Source organism: Phocoena phocoena, chromosome 15 (genome assembly GCF_963924675.1).
Source record: "Phocoena phocoena chromosome 15, mPhoPho1.1, whole genome shotgun sequence".
Taxonomy (NCBI): domain Eukaryota; kingdom Metazoa; phylum Chordata; class Mammalia; order Artiodactyla; family Phocoenidae; genus Phocoena; species Phocoena phocoena.
The window spans coordinates 52,207,678-52,220,287 of NC_089233.1; the positions used below are offsets into that span (position 1 = coordinate 52,207,678).

The 12,610-nt window shown below is 34.5% G+C and overlaps 1 protein-coding gene across 2 annotated transcripts in view; it reads right to left on the reverse strand.

Moving 5' to 3' along the window:
• PLCB1 (phospholipase C beta 1) overlaps nucleotides 1-12,610 on the reverse strand; it is a 686,080-nt gene that overhangs the window by 119,186 nt on the left and 554,284 nt on the right. For both annotated transcript variants that reach the window (XM_065892597.1, XM_065892598.1), the window contains exons 16-20: nucleotides 11,441-11,537; nucleotides 9,099-9,183; nucleotides 7,386-7,510; nucleotides 3,565-3,719; nucleotides 455-619 (exon numbers count right to left, since the gene is read on the reverse strand). In XM_065892597.1, coding sequence (XP_065748669.1) covers nucleotides 455-619; nucleotides 3,565-3,719; nucleotides 7,386-7,510; nucleotides 9,099-9,183; nucleotides 11,441-11,537 — 627 coding nt within the window. The remainder of the gene's footprint in view (nucleotides 1-454; nucleotides 620-3,564; nucleotides 3,720-7,385; nucleotides 7,511-9,098; nucleotides 9,184-11,440; nucleotides 11,538-12,610) is intronic.

Sequence of the window (12,610 nt, forward strand, 5' to 3'; positions counted from 1 at the left end):
ATCAGACAGACTCCAGACAAGCTACAAAGACCAGCACCAGTGGCTGGAGATTCTAGGGAGTTTAATTAAAATACTTTTTAAAGGAAATATGGACTTCCTTTCTCTCCGCTACCATATTATTCCCTACTTCCCACTCTACTTCATTTGAATTATAGTGAAAACATATCATTTATCACTTGTATTATGAGAGGCTATGAGTTAAATTTATATCTTATTCTGGCCTTCCAAATGAGGTATCCTAGAATTAATTGATTTACAATGCAATTATGAAAAATCCAAAAAAGTAACTCATGGAAATCTTGAATAGTTTTTAACATACCTTTGAAAATGCTATTGCATTATTAATGTGTAAATTCCCAAATGAAGTAACCAATAATTCCTCATTTTATTTTTTCCCCAGTGTAAAACACCTAGAAGATGCAGTAACATCTCATATTAAGGACACTAGACCAACCTTTTTGAACACAATGGGTTCTTCTTCCCAGACAGGATTTACAGCATTTCCTTGTGATGTCTTTGTCTTAAATGCCTTCCTCCTTGTGTCCACAGGCAAACCAAACATATCCACTTCCACATAAGTCCCAACTTTCTTATCAGAGAGAAACTGACCTGAAATAATCTAGAAAGTAATAAAAAAGGAACTCTTGATAAATGAATAACAATGATATAAAAGAATACTTTAGGGAGGTACAAATGCTGATGGTGAATGTTGAACCATAATCAAAATAAAATAGAAACCAGAGTACAAATATGATTTCTTTTTCCGTTAAGGAATTTGTAGAGGAATACTGAAAATGCTGAGGTTAGAAGTCAATTAATAAGACAAAGTTTTATAGGAGGAAGTAAATGAACAAGTATCAAAAGTTTGATGAGATTATGCCTTTGCATTTGAGAGATACATCTATTAAATGTTAAAGATTGATCTGTAGAGCCTTTATCTGAATATAAATGTTTTTCTAATACTTAAAAATGTTATAAGAGAAAAAAATTCTCATTTTAGCATGATTGTAAATGAAATTAAAAGGTCATTTAAGAGTACAAATTTAAAACATAACACACTAGAAAGTCTAGCATTTAAAAAACTTCCTCTTGTTCATAAAATTCGACTTGAAAGAGTGGTTATAACATCATGCTATTCCAATTCTCAAAGCTGTTACACTTTAAATAAAAAGCCACAATGATGATAAAAAAAATACTGAAAACAAATAATGACCTTAAACCATTAAGCCCAATTTATCATCACTCCTAACCTCACCTGGTTAGCCATCCACACAGTAGTGGGTATCCTTTGCCTAGCTATAAAATTAATGAATATTGTGGAGTTAAACGAGATTTTAAAATTACATGTTCATAAAATGTCTCCCACGTCTGCTTCTTTTTCTAACTGAATTTTCAGACTCTGAGGTGTCCTCTGCTTTAACAGAGAGGGGAGCAAGAAAGCAAGTGCTGATGGAGCAGACCCAGAGATCTGATCTGGGTTGTCTTGTTGACAAACCTTCACTTTCTGAGCTCTGGCTGGTGAAAGGGGACAAAATTACCAAGATTGTGGCTGGGCCAGAAATGAGACACAGTGGCGGCCTGAGGATGGCCATCAGAGGCTGAGTGAGGCCAAAGGCAGCTATATGCTGATGTGGCCAGAGATGCCATACAAGATAGAGAGAAAGCCATGAGGAAGAGGCTGTCTGAATTTACCCCGAGACAACTCATTTCTCCTGAATGTTCTCTTTGCCTGGGTGCATGAGACCTGCAGGCAACAATCTCTTTGTTTAATTTCAGGTTCTTCTTAAAAACAACTTAGCTGACATTTTACAACATGTTTGAAACTTCCAAGTTAAGCGATGAGATTCACATTGGGAATTCAGATGCATCAAAGATGTTGTGTACTTAAGAGTTTGATTAAAGCAGAATCCTTAACTAAATTAATGACACTGAGCTTCAATGTTCTCCTCAGTAAAATAGGATGATGGAACACCACTGGAGCTCACAAGTCCATTTTGGCATGATAAAGTCTATGTCAGGGGTTCAAAACAAAGGTAGTACTAGGCGTAAGTGAGCCACATCCTGGCTCCAGATGTAATGTTGAAGGCAGGACTCAGCTGCAGGTCTCTGATGCATCACAGCCTGTCCATTCAGAGGACACTGACATCTCCAGAACACTGTCTCCATTCTGGACTCAAGCAGCAGTGTACACCTGCCTGGGACTCAACTGTTTCCCCTCAACTTCTCTATGTCATTGTTTATAATTGCTTACATTGTCATAGTGGAATTTTCAAGAAAAAATAAATATGCAAGCAAACATATAAAACAAGATGAGCTAACAAACGAGGACAAAAGATTATTATTTTGTCAAAATATTTTTAAGTGGACCCAACTATAACTACAATTGACAAGGATTCTAAAAATAACATTTTATCAGTGTGTGATGCTTAAGAGTTTATCTTAAATTTGACAGGAATTAAACATCCTCTGCTGAAAACAATTTCCTAAACTAAATATAATCTTGAAGCTCTGATTCTGCCAAGTTCACTCTGCAGATATACAGTGCGAAATAATTTCAAATGATATCACTGTGAGACACTTCATTGCAATTTTATTTTTAATCGTTGGTGTAAATAACATAAATTTTAAAGTAAAATGGGCTCAGCAAGATTAGGGTAGCTATAAATTAGTGAAATTGTGACAGAGCATTTTTTTTTTGCACAGTTTTTTATATGCCTTTAGTTTAGGGTCAATTGGAAAATTGAATTTATGCCCGATTAAAAAATGTTTCTTAGTTCTGCACTTATCCAGTTAAACAGAAAAGAAATGAAACTTTAAAATGTAAATGCAACTTAAATACAACAACCACAGGCTTATAGGATTCATGTAAAAAGCTCTTTATAAAAATGATTTCCCATTCATAGTATTAAAAATGTTTTCTCACAACTAAAAAAAAATTGTATCTCCTGTAACATCAATTTCAAAGACTGCAGAAATCATTTGGAATTAATTTTTTGAGGGTCAGATGTATGCTTAATGACATGATTCTTGTATTTAATATCATTACTACGCATTTAATATCATTACTACGTGAATTACTCCCTGAATACTCTGATAGATTTTCAAAAGCCATGCTATGGTAACTTGAGAGCTTTTATTCAATATTTAACAATTTATTGAGAGAATACTTTTTCTCTAATTTTGCTCAGTTTGGCTATCTTCCTAGGACTAATGGGTGGGGGGGGGGAAAGACCAGAAGATTTCTTCAGTATAAGTCAGTAATTTTCGTGGTAAATTTCACCATGGGATCTTTACACCAAAAGAAAGGACAAGCCATGGTGAATCTCACCAACTTGTTTTATTAATTTGGGGTCTGATTTTTATCCTATTAAAAGTGGGGCTTAGTCCGTTTACTTCATGCTTTTGAAAACTGCTAATTCAGATTTAGTCCTTGAAGAAAAAAATGTAAGAAAGAAGTGAAGACTTTACTGGGAATTAAATTCTTCATGACTGAACTACTTTATACAAAATAGGTGATGTTGAAGACTTTTGCTGGGTACAATTGTGTGATAGGGTAGCACATACCTTAACAGATAAAGTGTTGGCCACGATCCCATCCACAATGCCTTCGGTGAATGGATCAAAGTGCTTGTCAGGTCTCCTCATGAATTCTGGCTTCAGTCTGTAGCCACTTTTCCCATTGTATTCATACATCCCCATGTTTATTTGCATAGCCAGGTCTGCATATCAAAAACACAAACTTTATTGTGACTGTATTTATACTTGGAGCAAGAAAGCAAGATTGTATTACAGTCCACTTTTGTTCCTCCTTTAAAAATAAAGATTTAATCATTATAGAAACAGGAAATACAGACAAGAAAAAGAAATTGAGCCGTCATCTCCAAATCCAGAGGTAAACCACTACCAACAGGTTGGTATATATCCTGTTTTTCTAATTCAGATATATTTTGAAAATGCAGTATGTCCATTTCATTAAATATTCGTCTGCTTTAATTTTAACAACTGTATAAACTTCTTTTGAATACATATGTCTGAATACACGGTTTATAACAGCCTCCTGTCTTCCAAGTTTTTGTCATTACATATAATGTTTTGATGAACATCGTTGTGATGAAATCTTTGAAGCCATCATTAACAATGTTCTTAGGAGTGAAATTTCTAGGTCAGAAAATATGCATATTGGAAAAGTTTTTTGATAATTCTTGCTAAGATGCCCTTCAGAAAGTTTAAATCACTTCAAACCTCCAATCCATGTTTTTGAGGATGGACTTCTTCATACTTCACCAACAGTGGTAAAGTGGTGAAATTCTTCTTTTATCAATTATAAGAAAGAAAAAAGATTTTCTTTTAAAAATTTTCATTTCTTTGATTATTTACTACCAGTATCTAATCACACACTGACTAGTTTCTAATGGACAAAGATTCCTGGTCAAAGTTTTGCTAAGACTCAGTCAATGTATGAAATAAATGTCTACGCTTGTTGCAATTGCTAGAGCTTAACAAACAAACAAATACTTTAAAGTCATAAGGAATCTGGGAAACTGTCAATTTCCTCCATATTATCTGAGTCTATTTAGGTGGACAGTAAAGAAGAGATGGTAGAATCATTCCAATGTTCCATGTAACAAACCATTTTTAGAGCAGGGAAAATAAGTGAAATTTTATCTCTCATTTTTTAAAGTATTATGACTATGATACCAAAATTGGACAGAGTACCGAAAAAAGAAAATGATGGACTTATCATACTTAAAAAAAAATAACTTTAAAAGTCTAAAAAATTAATTAGCAAAACATATGTTCTAAAAAATAATACACAAGCAAGTAGAATTTATCCTGGGAACAAAAGGATACTTACATATTAGGAGATATATTAATATAATTTATCACATTTCTCACAAAAGAAGAAATGAGCATACGATCATCCCAATAGATGTCACAGAGACATTTAATAATATTCAACATAAATTCCTAAAACACTGTTGTCACTTAAAGCAAGTGTAGATTCCTTTAGTGTGTAAAAGACTAGTTGTCTCAAAGTCACAGCCGGCATCTACTCATTGGTATCACAATGTGAAATTCCTGTTAGTGTTAAGATGAAAAGGAAGTGCCCACTCTTAATACTATTATTTAATATTATTTTACAATGGTCAGTCCAAGGCACTAAGAAGGGGGAAAAAGTAGATGTGATTAAATTATTATAATTGTGTATATGAAAAAAACAATAAAATCTACTGGCAAAATAGGCTATTATGAGTTTAGGAAGATGATCATTTATAAAATACATTTATTTATAAAATAAATATACAAATATCAATATCCAGAAACAATCTGTGAAAAATGTAATGTTAAAAAAAGGATTTAATCTAAAGAAACTATACCTCTAATGAAGACAAGTGATTTTGTTGAGAAACTAGATATAATAATTTTCTGTGATTACAAAAACCCCTAAAAATTAGAAGTTGTCAGTTTTCTTCAGATGAATTTATAAATTTAATGGGATTTTAATCAAAATCTCATTTTTTTCCAGTGGGGGGGAGGGGAACATAACAATTAAACTAATATAAATTTACGGCGATTTTAATCAAAATCTCATTTTCTTTTCAGTGGGGGAGAAAATAACAATTAAACTAAATTCACTTGGAAAAAGAATCCCACTGTCAAGGAAAGAAGAATTGAACGTTAATAGCCATGAAGAATTTCCACTTCCACGTATTAAACCATATTATTAAATATTACAATAATAACAATAAGTTATTGGCTCCAGGAAGGTGAAAAATTTATTAATGGAGAAGACTATACATTGAAAAAATGTACCCAAATTAACAACTAAAAAGGTTACATCTAGGGGCTTCCCTAGTGGCGCAGTGGTTAAGAATCTACCTGCCAATGCAGGGGACACGGGTTGGAGGCCTGGTCCGGAAAGATCCCACATGCCACAGAGCAACTAAGCCCATGCACCACAACTACTGAGCCTGTGCTCTAAAGCCCACGAGCCACAACTACTGAAGCCCATGCTCCTAGGGCCCGTGCTCTGCAACAAGAGAAGCCACTGCAATGAGAAGCCCATGCACCGCAACGAAGAGTAGCCCCCACTCTCCACAATTAGAGAAAGCCCGCAGGCAGCAATGAAGACCCAACACAGCCAAAAATAAATAAATTTTTTAAAAATAAAAAGGCTACATCTAATAAATTGTAATTTCAGTTTGATCTCTTACTGAGATTATACATGAAAATTAAATTTGCATGGATGAAAGGGTTAAATTACAGATAAAAAAGAAACCATGAAAGAAATAGGAGTAAATATGGATGGATCATTGGGTGTGGAGCCTGTAATCATGACAGTAAACCAAGATTCCATAAAATAAAACATTAATCAACCTGATCTCATCTGTTTCACAAAATAAGGCAACATGACCTTTATATAAAAAGTACTGTTATAAATGGATAGAAAAATTGACAAGAGTCCTGAATAGTCAATTCATAAAAGCAGAAATGTAAAAATCAAAACACATACTTAAAATGTTCAACCTCAAAAATAATCAAAGGAATGAAATAAAAAAGAACAAGGAGATGTTTTTCTGAATTATTATTATTATTATTTAATTATAATACTTAACCAAGATCTCAAGTGAGAGGGAACAACTTATACATTGCTGATGGAGGAGAAATCTAGTGCAACATTTTTGATGAACAATTTGGCATTGTGCACAAAGGTTCTTAAAACTTTCACTTCTTTTAATTCTATTTCAGGAACTGTTCCAAAAGAACATTAGGAGATAGACTTGACAATTTATATTCAAGGCTGTTCTCAGGGCACTATTTATAGTAGGAAAAAAATACCCTAATGTTCAGTGATAGGAAATGGGTTTTAGTGAATTGTGAGATGTGCTTAATATACAGCTATTAAAATTCATGATTCTGTATCACATTTAAATATATATAAAGATATATATATATTTAAACAAGTTATTAAGTGAAAAAGCATGTATATGCATATGCAAAAAACTTACAGATTACAATGCCAAAAGTTAACAATGTTGAATTTCTGAGTGGTAACAGTCCTCGCAGTTTTATTCTTTTCTTTATAGTTTTTTTTTTTACATTTTCTATAATAAATACATATTACTTTAAAAAGTATAAAAGTTTTTGTTTGAAAATAATGCAAAACAAGTAGAAATAAAGACTTGTTTATAAACCATTGAAGACAATTTCTCAATTTTCAACATTCACTTTTTTTTGCAATGATATTTCCTTTATGAAAATGTGCTTTTGTTTGTTTTTTCAGTCAAGTCTGGCAGTTTTTTTCTCCTTGGGAATGGTTATAGAGCCACGAGGAAATGTGCCTTTATAATAGAAAGGAAATGAACATTAATTGTGCTACTTACCCACTGTTTGGAAATTAAGTGCAACCATTTGGCAGCCTGCATTCCAGAAGAGCTGGGGCATGTAGTTGGATGAATCCACACGTGTTCCTTTTGGATATATCCTGCTAAGCTGCATTTTGTTATATCTGGACCATCATGTTAAGTAGTGAATACAATTATAAAAAGAATTAGCCAATAATATTAGCTGAGAAGCTGCCTCCCATCTTTCTCCATTGGGGAAATAAATTAAAGATTGATGATCTCACTGGGCTGGTGGGTGAAATAGGTAAAAAGCTTTCTGAACAAACTGAATAAATGTGCTTTTATAATAGAAATGTAGCATCACCTTTGCAGAGCCCTGTGGGTAAAAACTAATGAGGTGCAAAGATGGTTGAGTCAATGTGATTTTGTGGAGATTATGAAGGACTGGCTTAGCAATTAAGGACACATGAGGAAGTCCAAGCATAGCAAGTCACGTGACAGGTTGATATTGTGCTTGGCAGAAGCGGATATCATGAACTGTACGGCTATTTTTGAAATGCTCTCTGCTCATTTTCTTAACCTTCTCAGGGAATGCTATTGGCCAAGACTGTGGTACTCTTTATGATTGATAACAAGGTAAATATAGCACAGAAGGTTTTGACCTTGTCTCATATTTTTGTTCCTACCATCATCAGTTTTCCATCCTGAGAACCTTTTAGTTATTGAAGGATGCTATGTCTTTAAAACACAACTGACTATTTCTATTACCAAGTTTGGTAGAGGTTAGCTCAGGTTCTGAGCTCGGCAGGGGAGTTAGGCCAAATAGAGTTTGAAACTTAAATTCTGGAACTTGTTAGCTGTATGATTCAGGACAAGTTATTTCCCTTTTCTGTGCTTCAGTTTCCTCATCTATAAAAGATGTGAATTCCTACATTATACGGCTATTGTAAGGAGTAAATAAGACATATAACAAAAGGTCTATCACATAGTTAGTACTTGATGAATACTAATGATCATGATATACTGTCACTTTGCTTATGGAGTTTACACTTGTTTCCTCTATTGTTGATGAGTTTTAAAGGTGACTTTTTTATTATAGGACTTTCATGAAATTGGGTTGTTTGGGACATTTAATATTTGCTTTATGAAAAAATTTTAAAGATCTGGGTCATTTCATTTTGATTCAGGGATAAAGTTAAACATTTTTGGTTGTCAGGAGTATCAAATAAAGCCATTATTAGTAATTTATATTCTCATCATCATCATCCCAACTATTTTTCAATTGGACATCTATTACATGTAAGGATGTGAGACACCAAAAACATGTCTATATTATATACATATAATATATACACTTTATACCTATCATATTTTACATATGCATAAAGCATACACACACATTTTACATATGTTGTCCATAACCCAACAGCAAGCCATAAAGCTGTTATCATCATTTCTGTTTTACAGGTGAGAAAACTCAGAAGGATTATGCAAATTACCAAGGGATAAAGAGGTTGGTGTTCTGAAGGTATCCTGGAAATCTGGGCTTCCTCTACTCCAAGGCCAGTTCTCTTTTCCACATGCCAGACTATCCCATTCACCATTACATATGAAACCTGAAACTATTTATTGCCCAGGTGACAGACTTAAGCCATCTCATGCACCTTTCTCCTTTATTAAAGACAAAACATTAAACAAATAGCACGACTTCACTCTTGCCGATTCAGCAGATGTCCGTCAAATCAAGGATACTCTACAAATTCCACTGGAGACTTTGTAAGTTGCTCAAGTCCTTTGGTTTCCACAAAGGAAGACATTTCGAAGCTTCTGTTTCTTTCTGAGTTAACAACAACAACAACAAAAAGTGAGAAATAAAATTCAATAATATAAATGATAGCATATAAAATGTAGGCAAATGTTCTGTGAAGTTGATGGCAAAGAATCCTCAAATAACTTTTATATTTAATGTTGTTTTCAGTGGACTATTTACCTGTAACAAAAGTCAAGTCTTAGTTTTGTCTCTTCTAATATTTGCTACCTGGGTCAGGTGTTGGGCAAGTTAGGGACCTGGTGGCGTTAGGGTGGGAAAATGAATTTTAGACTTGGAGAGTGTGGCCAGGAAAGCTGTTTTGTCAAAAGAGCAGGGGTCCTGTGGGAATCTGTTGCTCTAAATCCATTCAGATTGCTTTCTGGAAGCCATCACTGAGAATTAACAATACAGACCGTGTGTACATTCCTGCTAGATGCTGACTCTCTTTTATACCCACACTGTCATTGCCTCACGTTTGTAGAGACCCTTTAGAAACTACTAATTTGACATAAGAATTTTGTTATTTTAAAGCAGAAGGATCCTTGGACATTTTTCAGTCTGATGGCCACATTTTCAGATTAGATGACAGAGGCTGTAGAGGTGAATGTACTAGAGGGCTCAATATTCTTGGACACAGAGAAACATCTTGAAAGTGAAAGCTAAGCTTCTAATTAGAGTGAGAGAAACCAAACAAAGTTATCTTAGTTTAGAAAGACTAAGCGTCAAACAGCTTCTCTGTCCTCTTCCCAACTAGAAAGAAATCACACTGTTACATACAGACTAAGATGTGTTATCTGGAGCTTGGTGATTTAAACTGAGTTACCTTGAGGCATCTTTCCTCTTTGATGCCCACTTTCCATAATTAAAGCCTCATTCTTCTTCCTAGTCATTCCCAGATTTCTCCTTTATCCACCTCGTCACCTTCCCCAATTTAATTGACTCTAAAGGAAACCTTTACTTCTCTTATTTTGGTCCATCAAAATTCTACTTTCATATGACTATCTTAAGCGTGACTGCTAATTAAAATTAAGTCAATTTAATAGGTTCTTAGTGAAATATGTGCAGTGTTCTTTTGAAAAAAGTGAGAAAATGATATAAAACACAGGGAGAAAAGTACTTGTTTGTAAATCTTTGGCTGGTGATATTGTCACCAGGTTCTTACGGACCTAAATGTATCAGCCCCTTCTCAGTTTAGCTACTTGTCTGGGAGCTTTTGACTCATGAATTAGGAAAACTCGTTTTACAGCCAAAGGAAGTTATAGTAATATAAAAATAACTACTTTATAGTATGCTTCACATTGAACAGCTTATAGTAAGAAGCACCAGTAATTACAACATCAAACAAACTGTTGAAATCTTTATGTATAAATCTTATTGGAAGTTAAATTCTTTGTTGTAGAGATCTAGATACCATATGTTATTTAAGTTAAGACTCTTTGGGCAAAATTATACAATTATACATAAGTGTGTTAATGTAGAGGCTTAGAGTTTGGTATATCTATAAAACTCTCCTTTATAAGAGGCTGCTGTGTTTAAGAAAAAAATCAGCTTTTAAGAGCATATGCTTATAAAAGTAGCTAAACTGTCCTATTACATTACTATTAACCTAATAGTATTTTACAGTTCATGCAAACACAAAGGGCAATTTGATAAAAGGGCTCCTTTCTCTAGTATGAGGAGAGATAATGTACATATATAATTTGCATCCAGTAAGGATGGGTAGTTGGATGAGCGGAAAACACCAAGTAATGTGCAGTTAATGATATATTCTCCTAAATATATAAAACATAGGCTGAACAAATGGAATGTGGATGAACTGGTTGATTTGGTTTTATTTCTATTCAATATTGAGACTGATCAAGTCTCTGATTGCTTCCTTTTGAGGGGATGGTTAAATAGTTTATTTCAACACTGTCATTTATATAATTGATGGAATGCCCATGTGGTCACAAACGAAAGTAATGTAAAATACTCAGTCAGCTGTACTCTGGTCTAATATCTTTTAGATAACCACGTATGGCCTGTAGCTCTATTAAGAATTTTGGGAAAACATACATGGAATACTTTCTCATATGGTTATATATATATATATATATGCAATATACTTACATATAGTTATATATATTTATTTAGATATATAAAAAACAGATAGTAAATTCACACATATACTCAAGACTTCATAGAATAGTTCTAATAAGGGTCGCATTTTTTGGTCTAATAACCTTGTGTTTAAAATATACTTATCATATGCTACATTAGGGGTTTTTCTCCAGGGAAAACTTACTTTTTGAAATTTCGAATGACTCGAACTTGACTGGCTGAATATAGTTCACCAGATTAGACATCTCTTCTGTGGCCATGGCCTCGCTCCCAGCAGTCCCCTGGAAGCAGGAGTAAAAATAACGTTCCCAGAGTCAGCATTATGTTTTCCCAGGGCAATGATCAAATGACCCAAGAGAGCAGAAGATTATCACGCCTCTTCTGAAAACGGTTATCGCCAACAGAAAATGGATTACGGGAGAAAGGAAAAGCAACACCTCACGTTACACAGTGCGGGGTGGGAGGAGGGAGGTTTAGGGGCAGCTCCTGGGGCACTCTGGGACCAGCGGTATCAGCACCACCTGAGAGCTTGTGAGAGATGCAGCCTCTCAGCCCCCTGAGCGCAGGCCTCCTGAACCAGAATCTGCATTTTACTGAGGTGATTCAAATGCACAGCAAAGTTTAAGAAGCCCTGAGCTGTGTCTCATCTGCCAAAGCAGGGAGTCCACAGGTGATGTCTGAAGTTACATACCAAGAATTCACTGTACAACATGAAAGTGAGTATGTAGGTGACCACTGGCTCAATCACGAACTGTTATAAAAAAAGGTTGCTGGTGGAAGTGGGTGGGGATGGGTAAACATATATGGCTTTTTTTTACAAACTTTCCTCTGTCCCTCCCTTTCTGGCTCCTGGGCACCTATTAGGCAAGCAGCCCAAAACAGTGTAGGTCAGTAGCTCAGGGTCTAGAGCCAGACTGTCTAATTTTAAATCCCAAGCCCACCACTTAGAAACTGTGCATTCTTGGGCAAGTCACTTAACTGTTCTGTGCCTCAGCTTGCTCACCTGTAAAATTATGATAAAATCAGTCCCAACAGCATATAGGGTTTTTGTGATTATTAAATGAATTAATTTATGTGAAAGCTCAGAACAGTATCTGGCACATAGTAAAACCTGGTGTTACTTTAGCTACTATTATGTATTACATACCACTTTGATAAAGTATTTAATAAAGAAGAAAGCCAATATTGCAGTATTCGTGTGGACAGACCTCTGTAGGCTGATCTAATATTTTCTCCCATTTTTAGAAGAGAAAATACGTGGAGACATGGTTTCTTTTGAAAACTTCTGTAGCAATATTAAGGTTAAATGTGAATTGGGAAATATTCATTTGCAAATGGCCATCCAGGTAGTAAG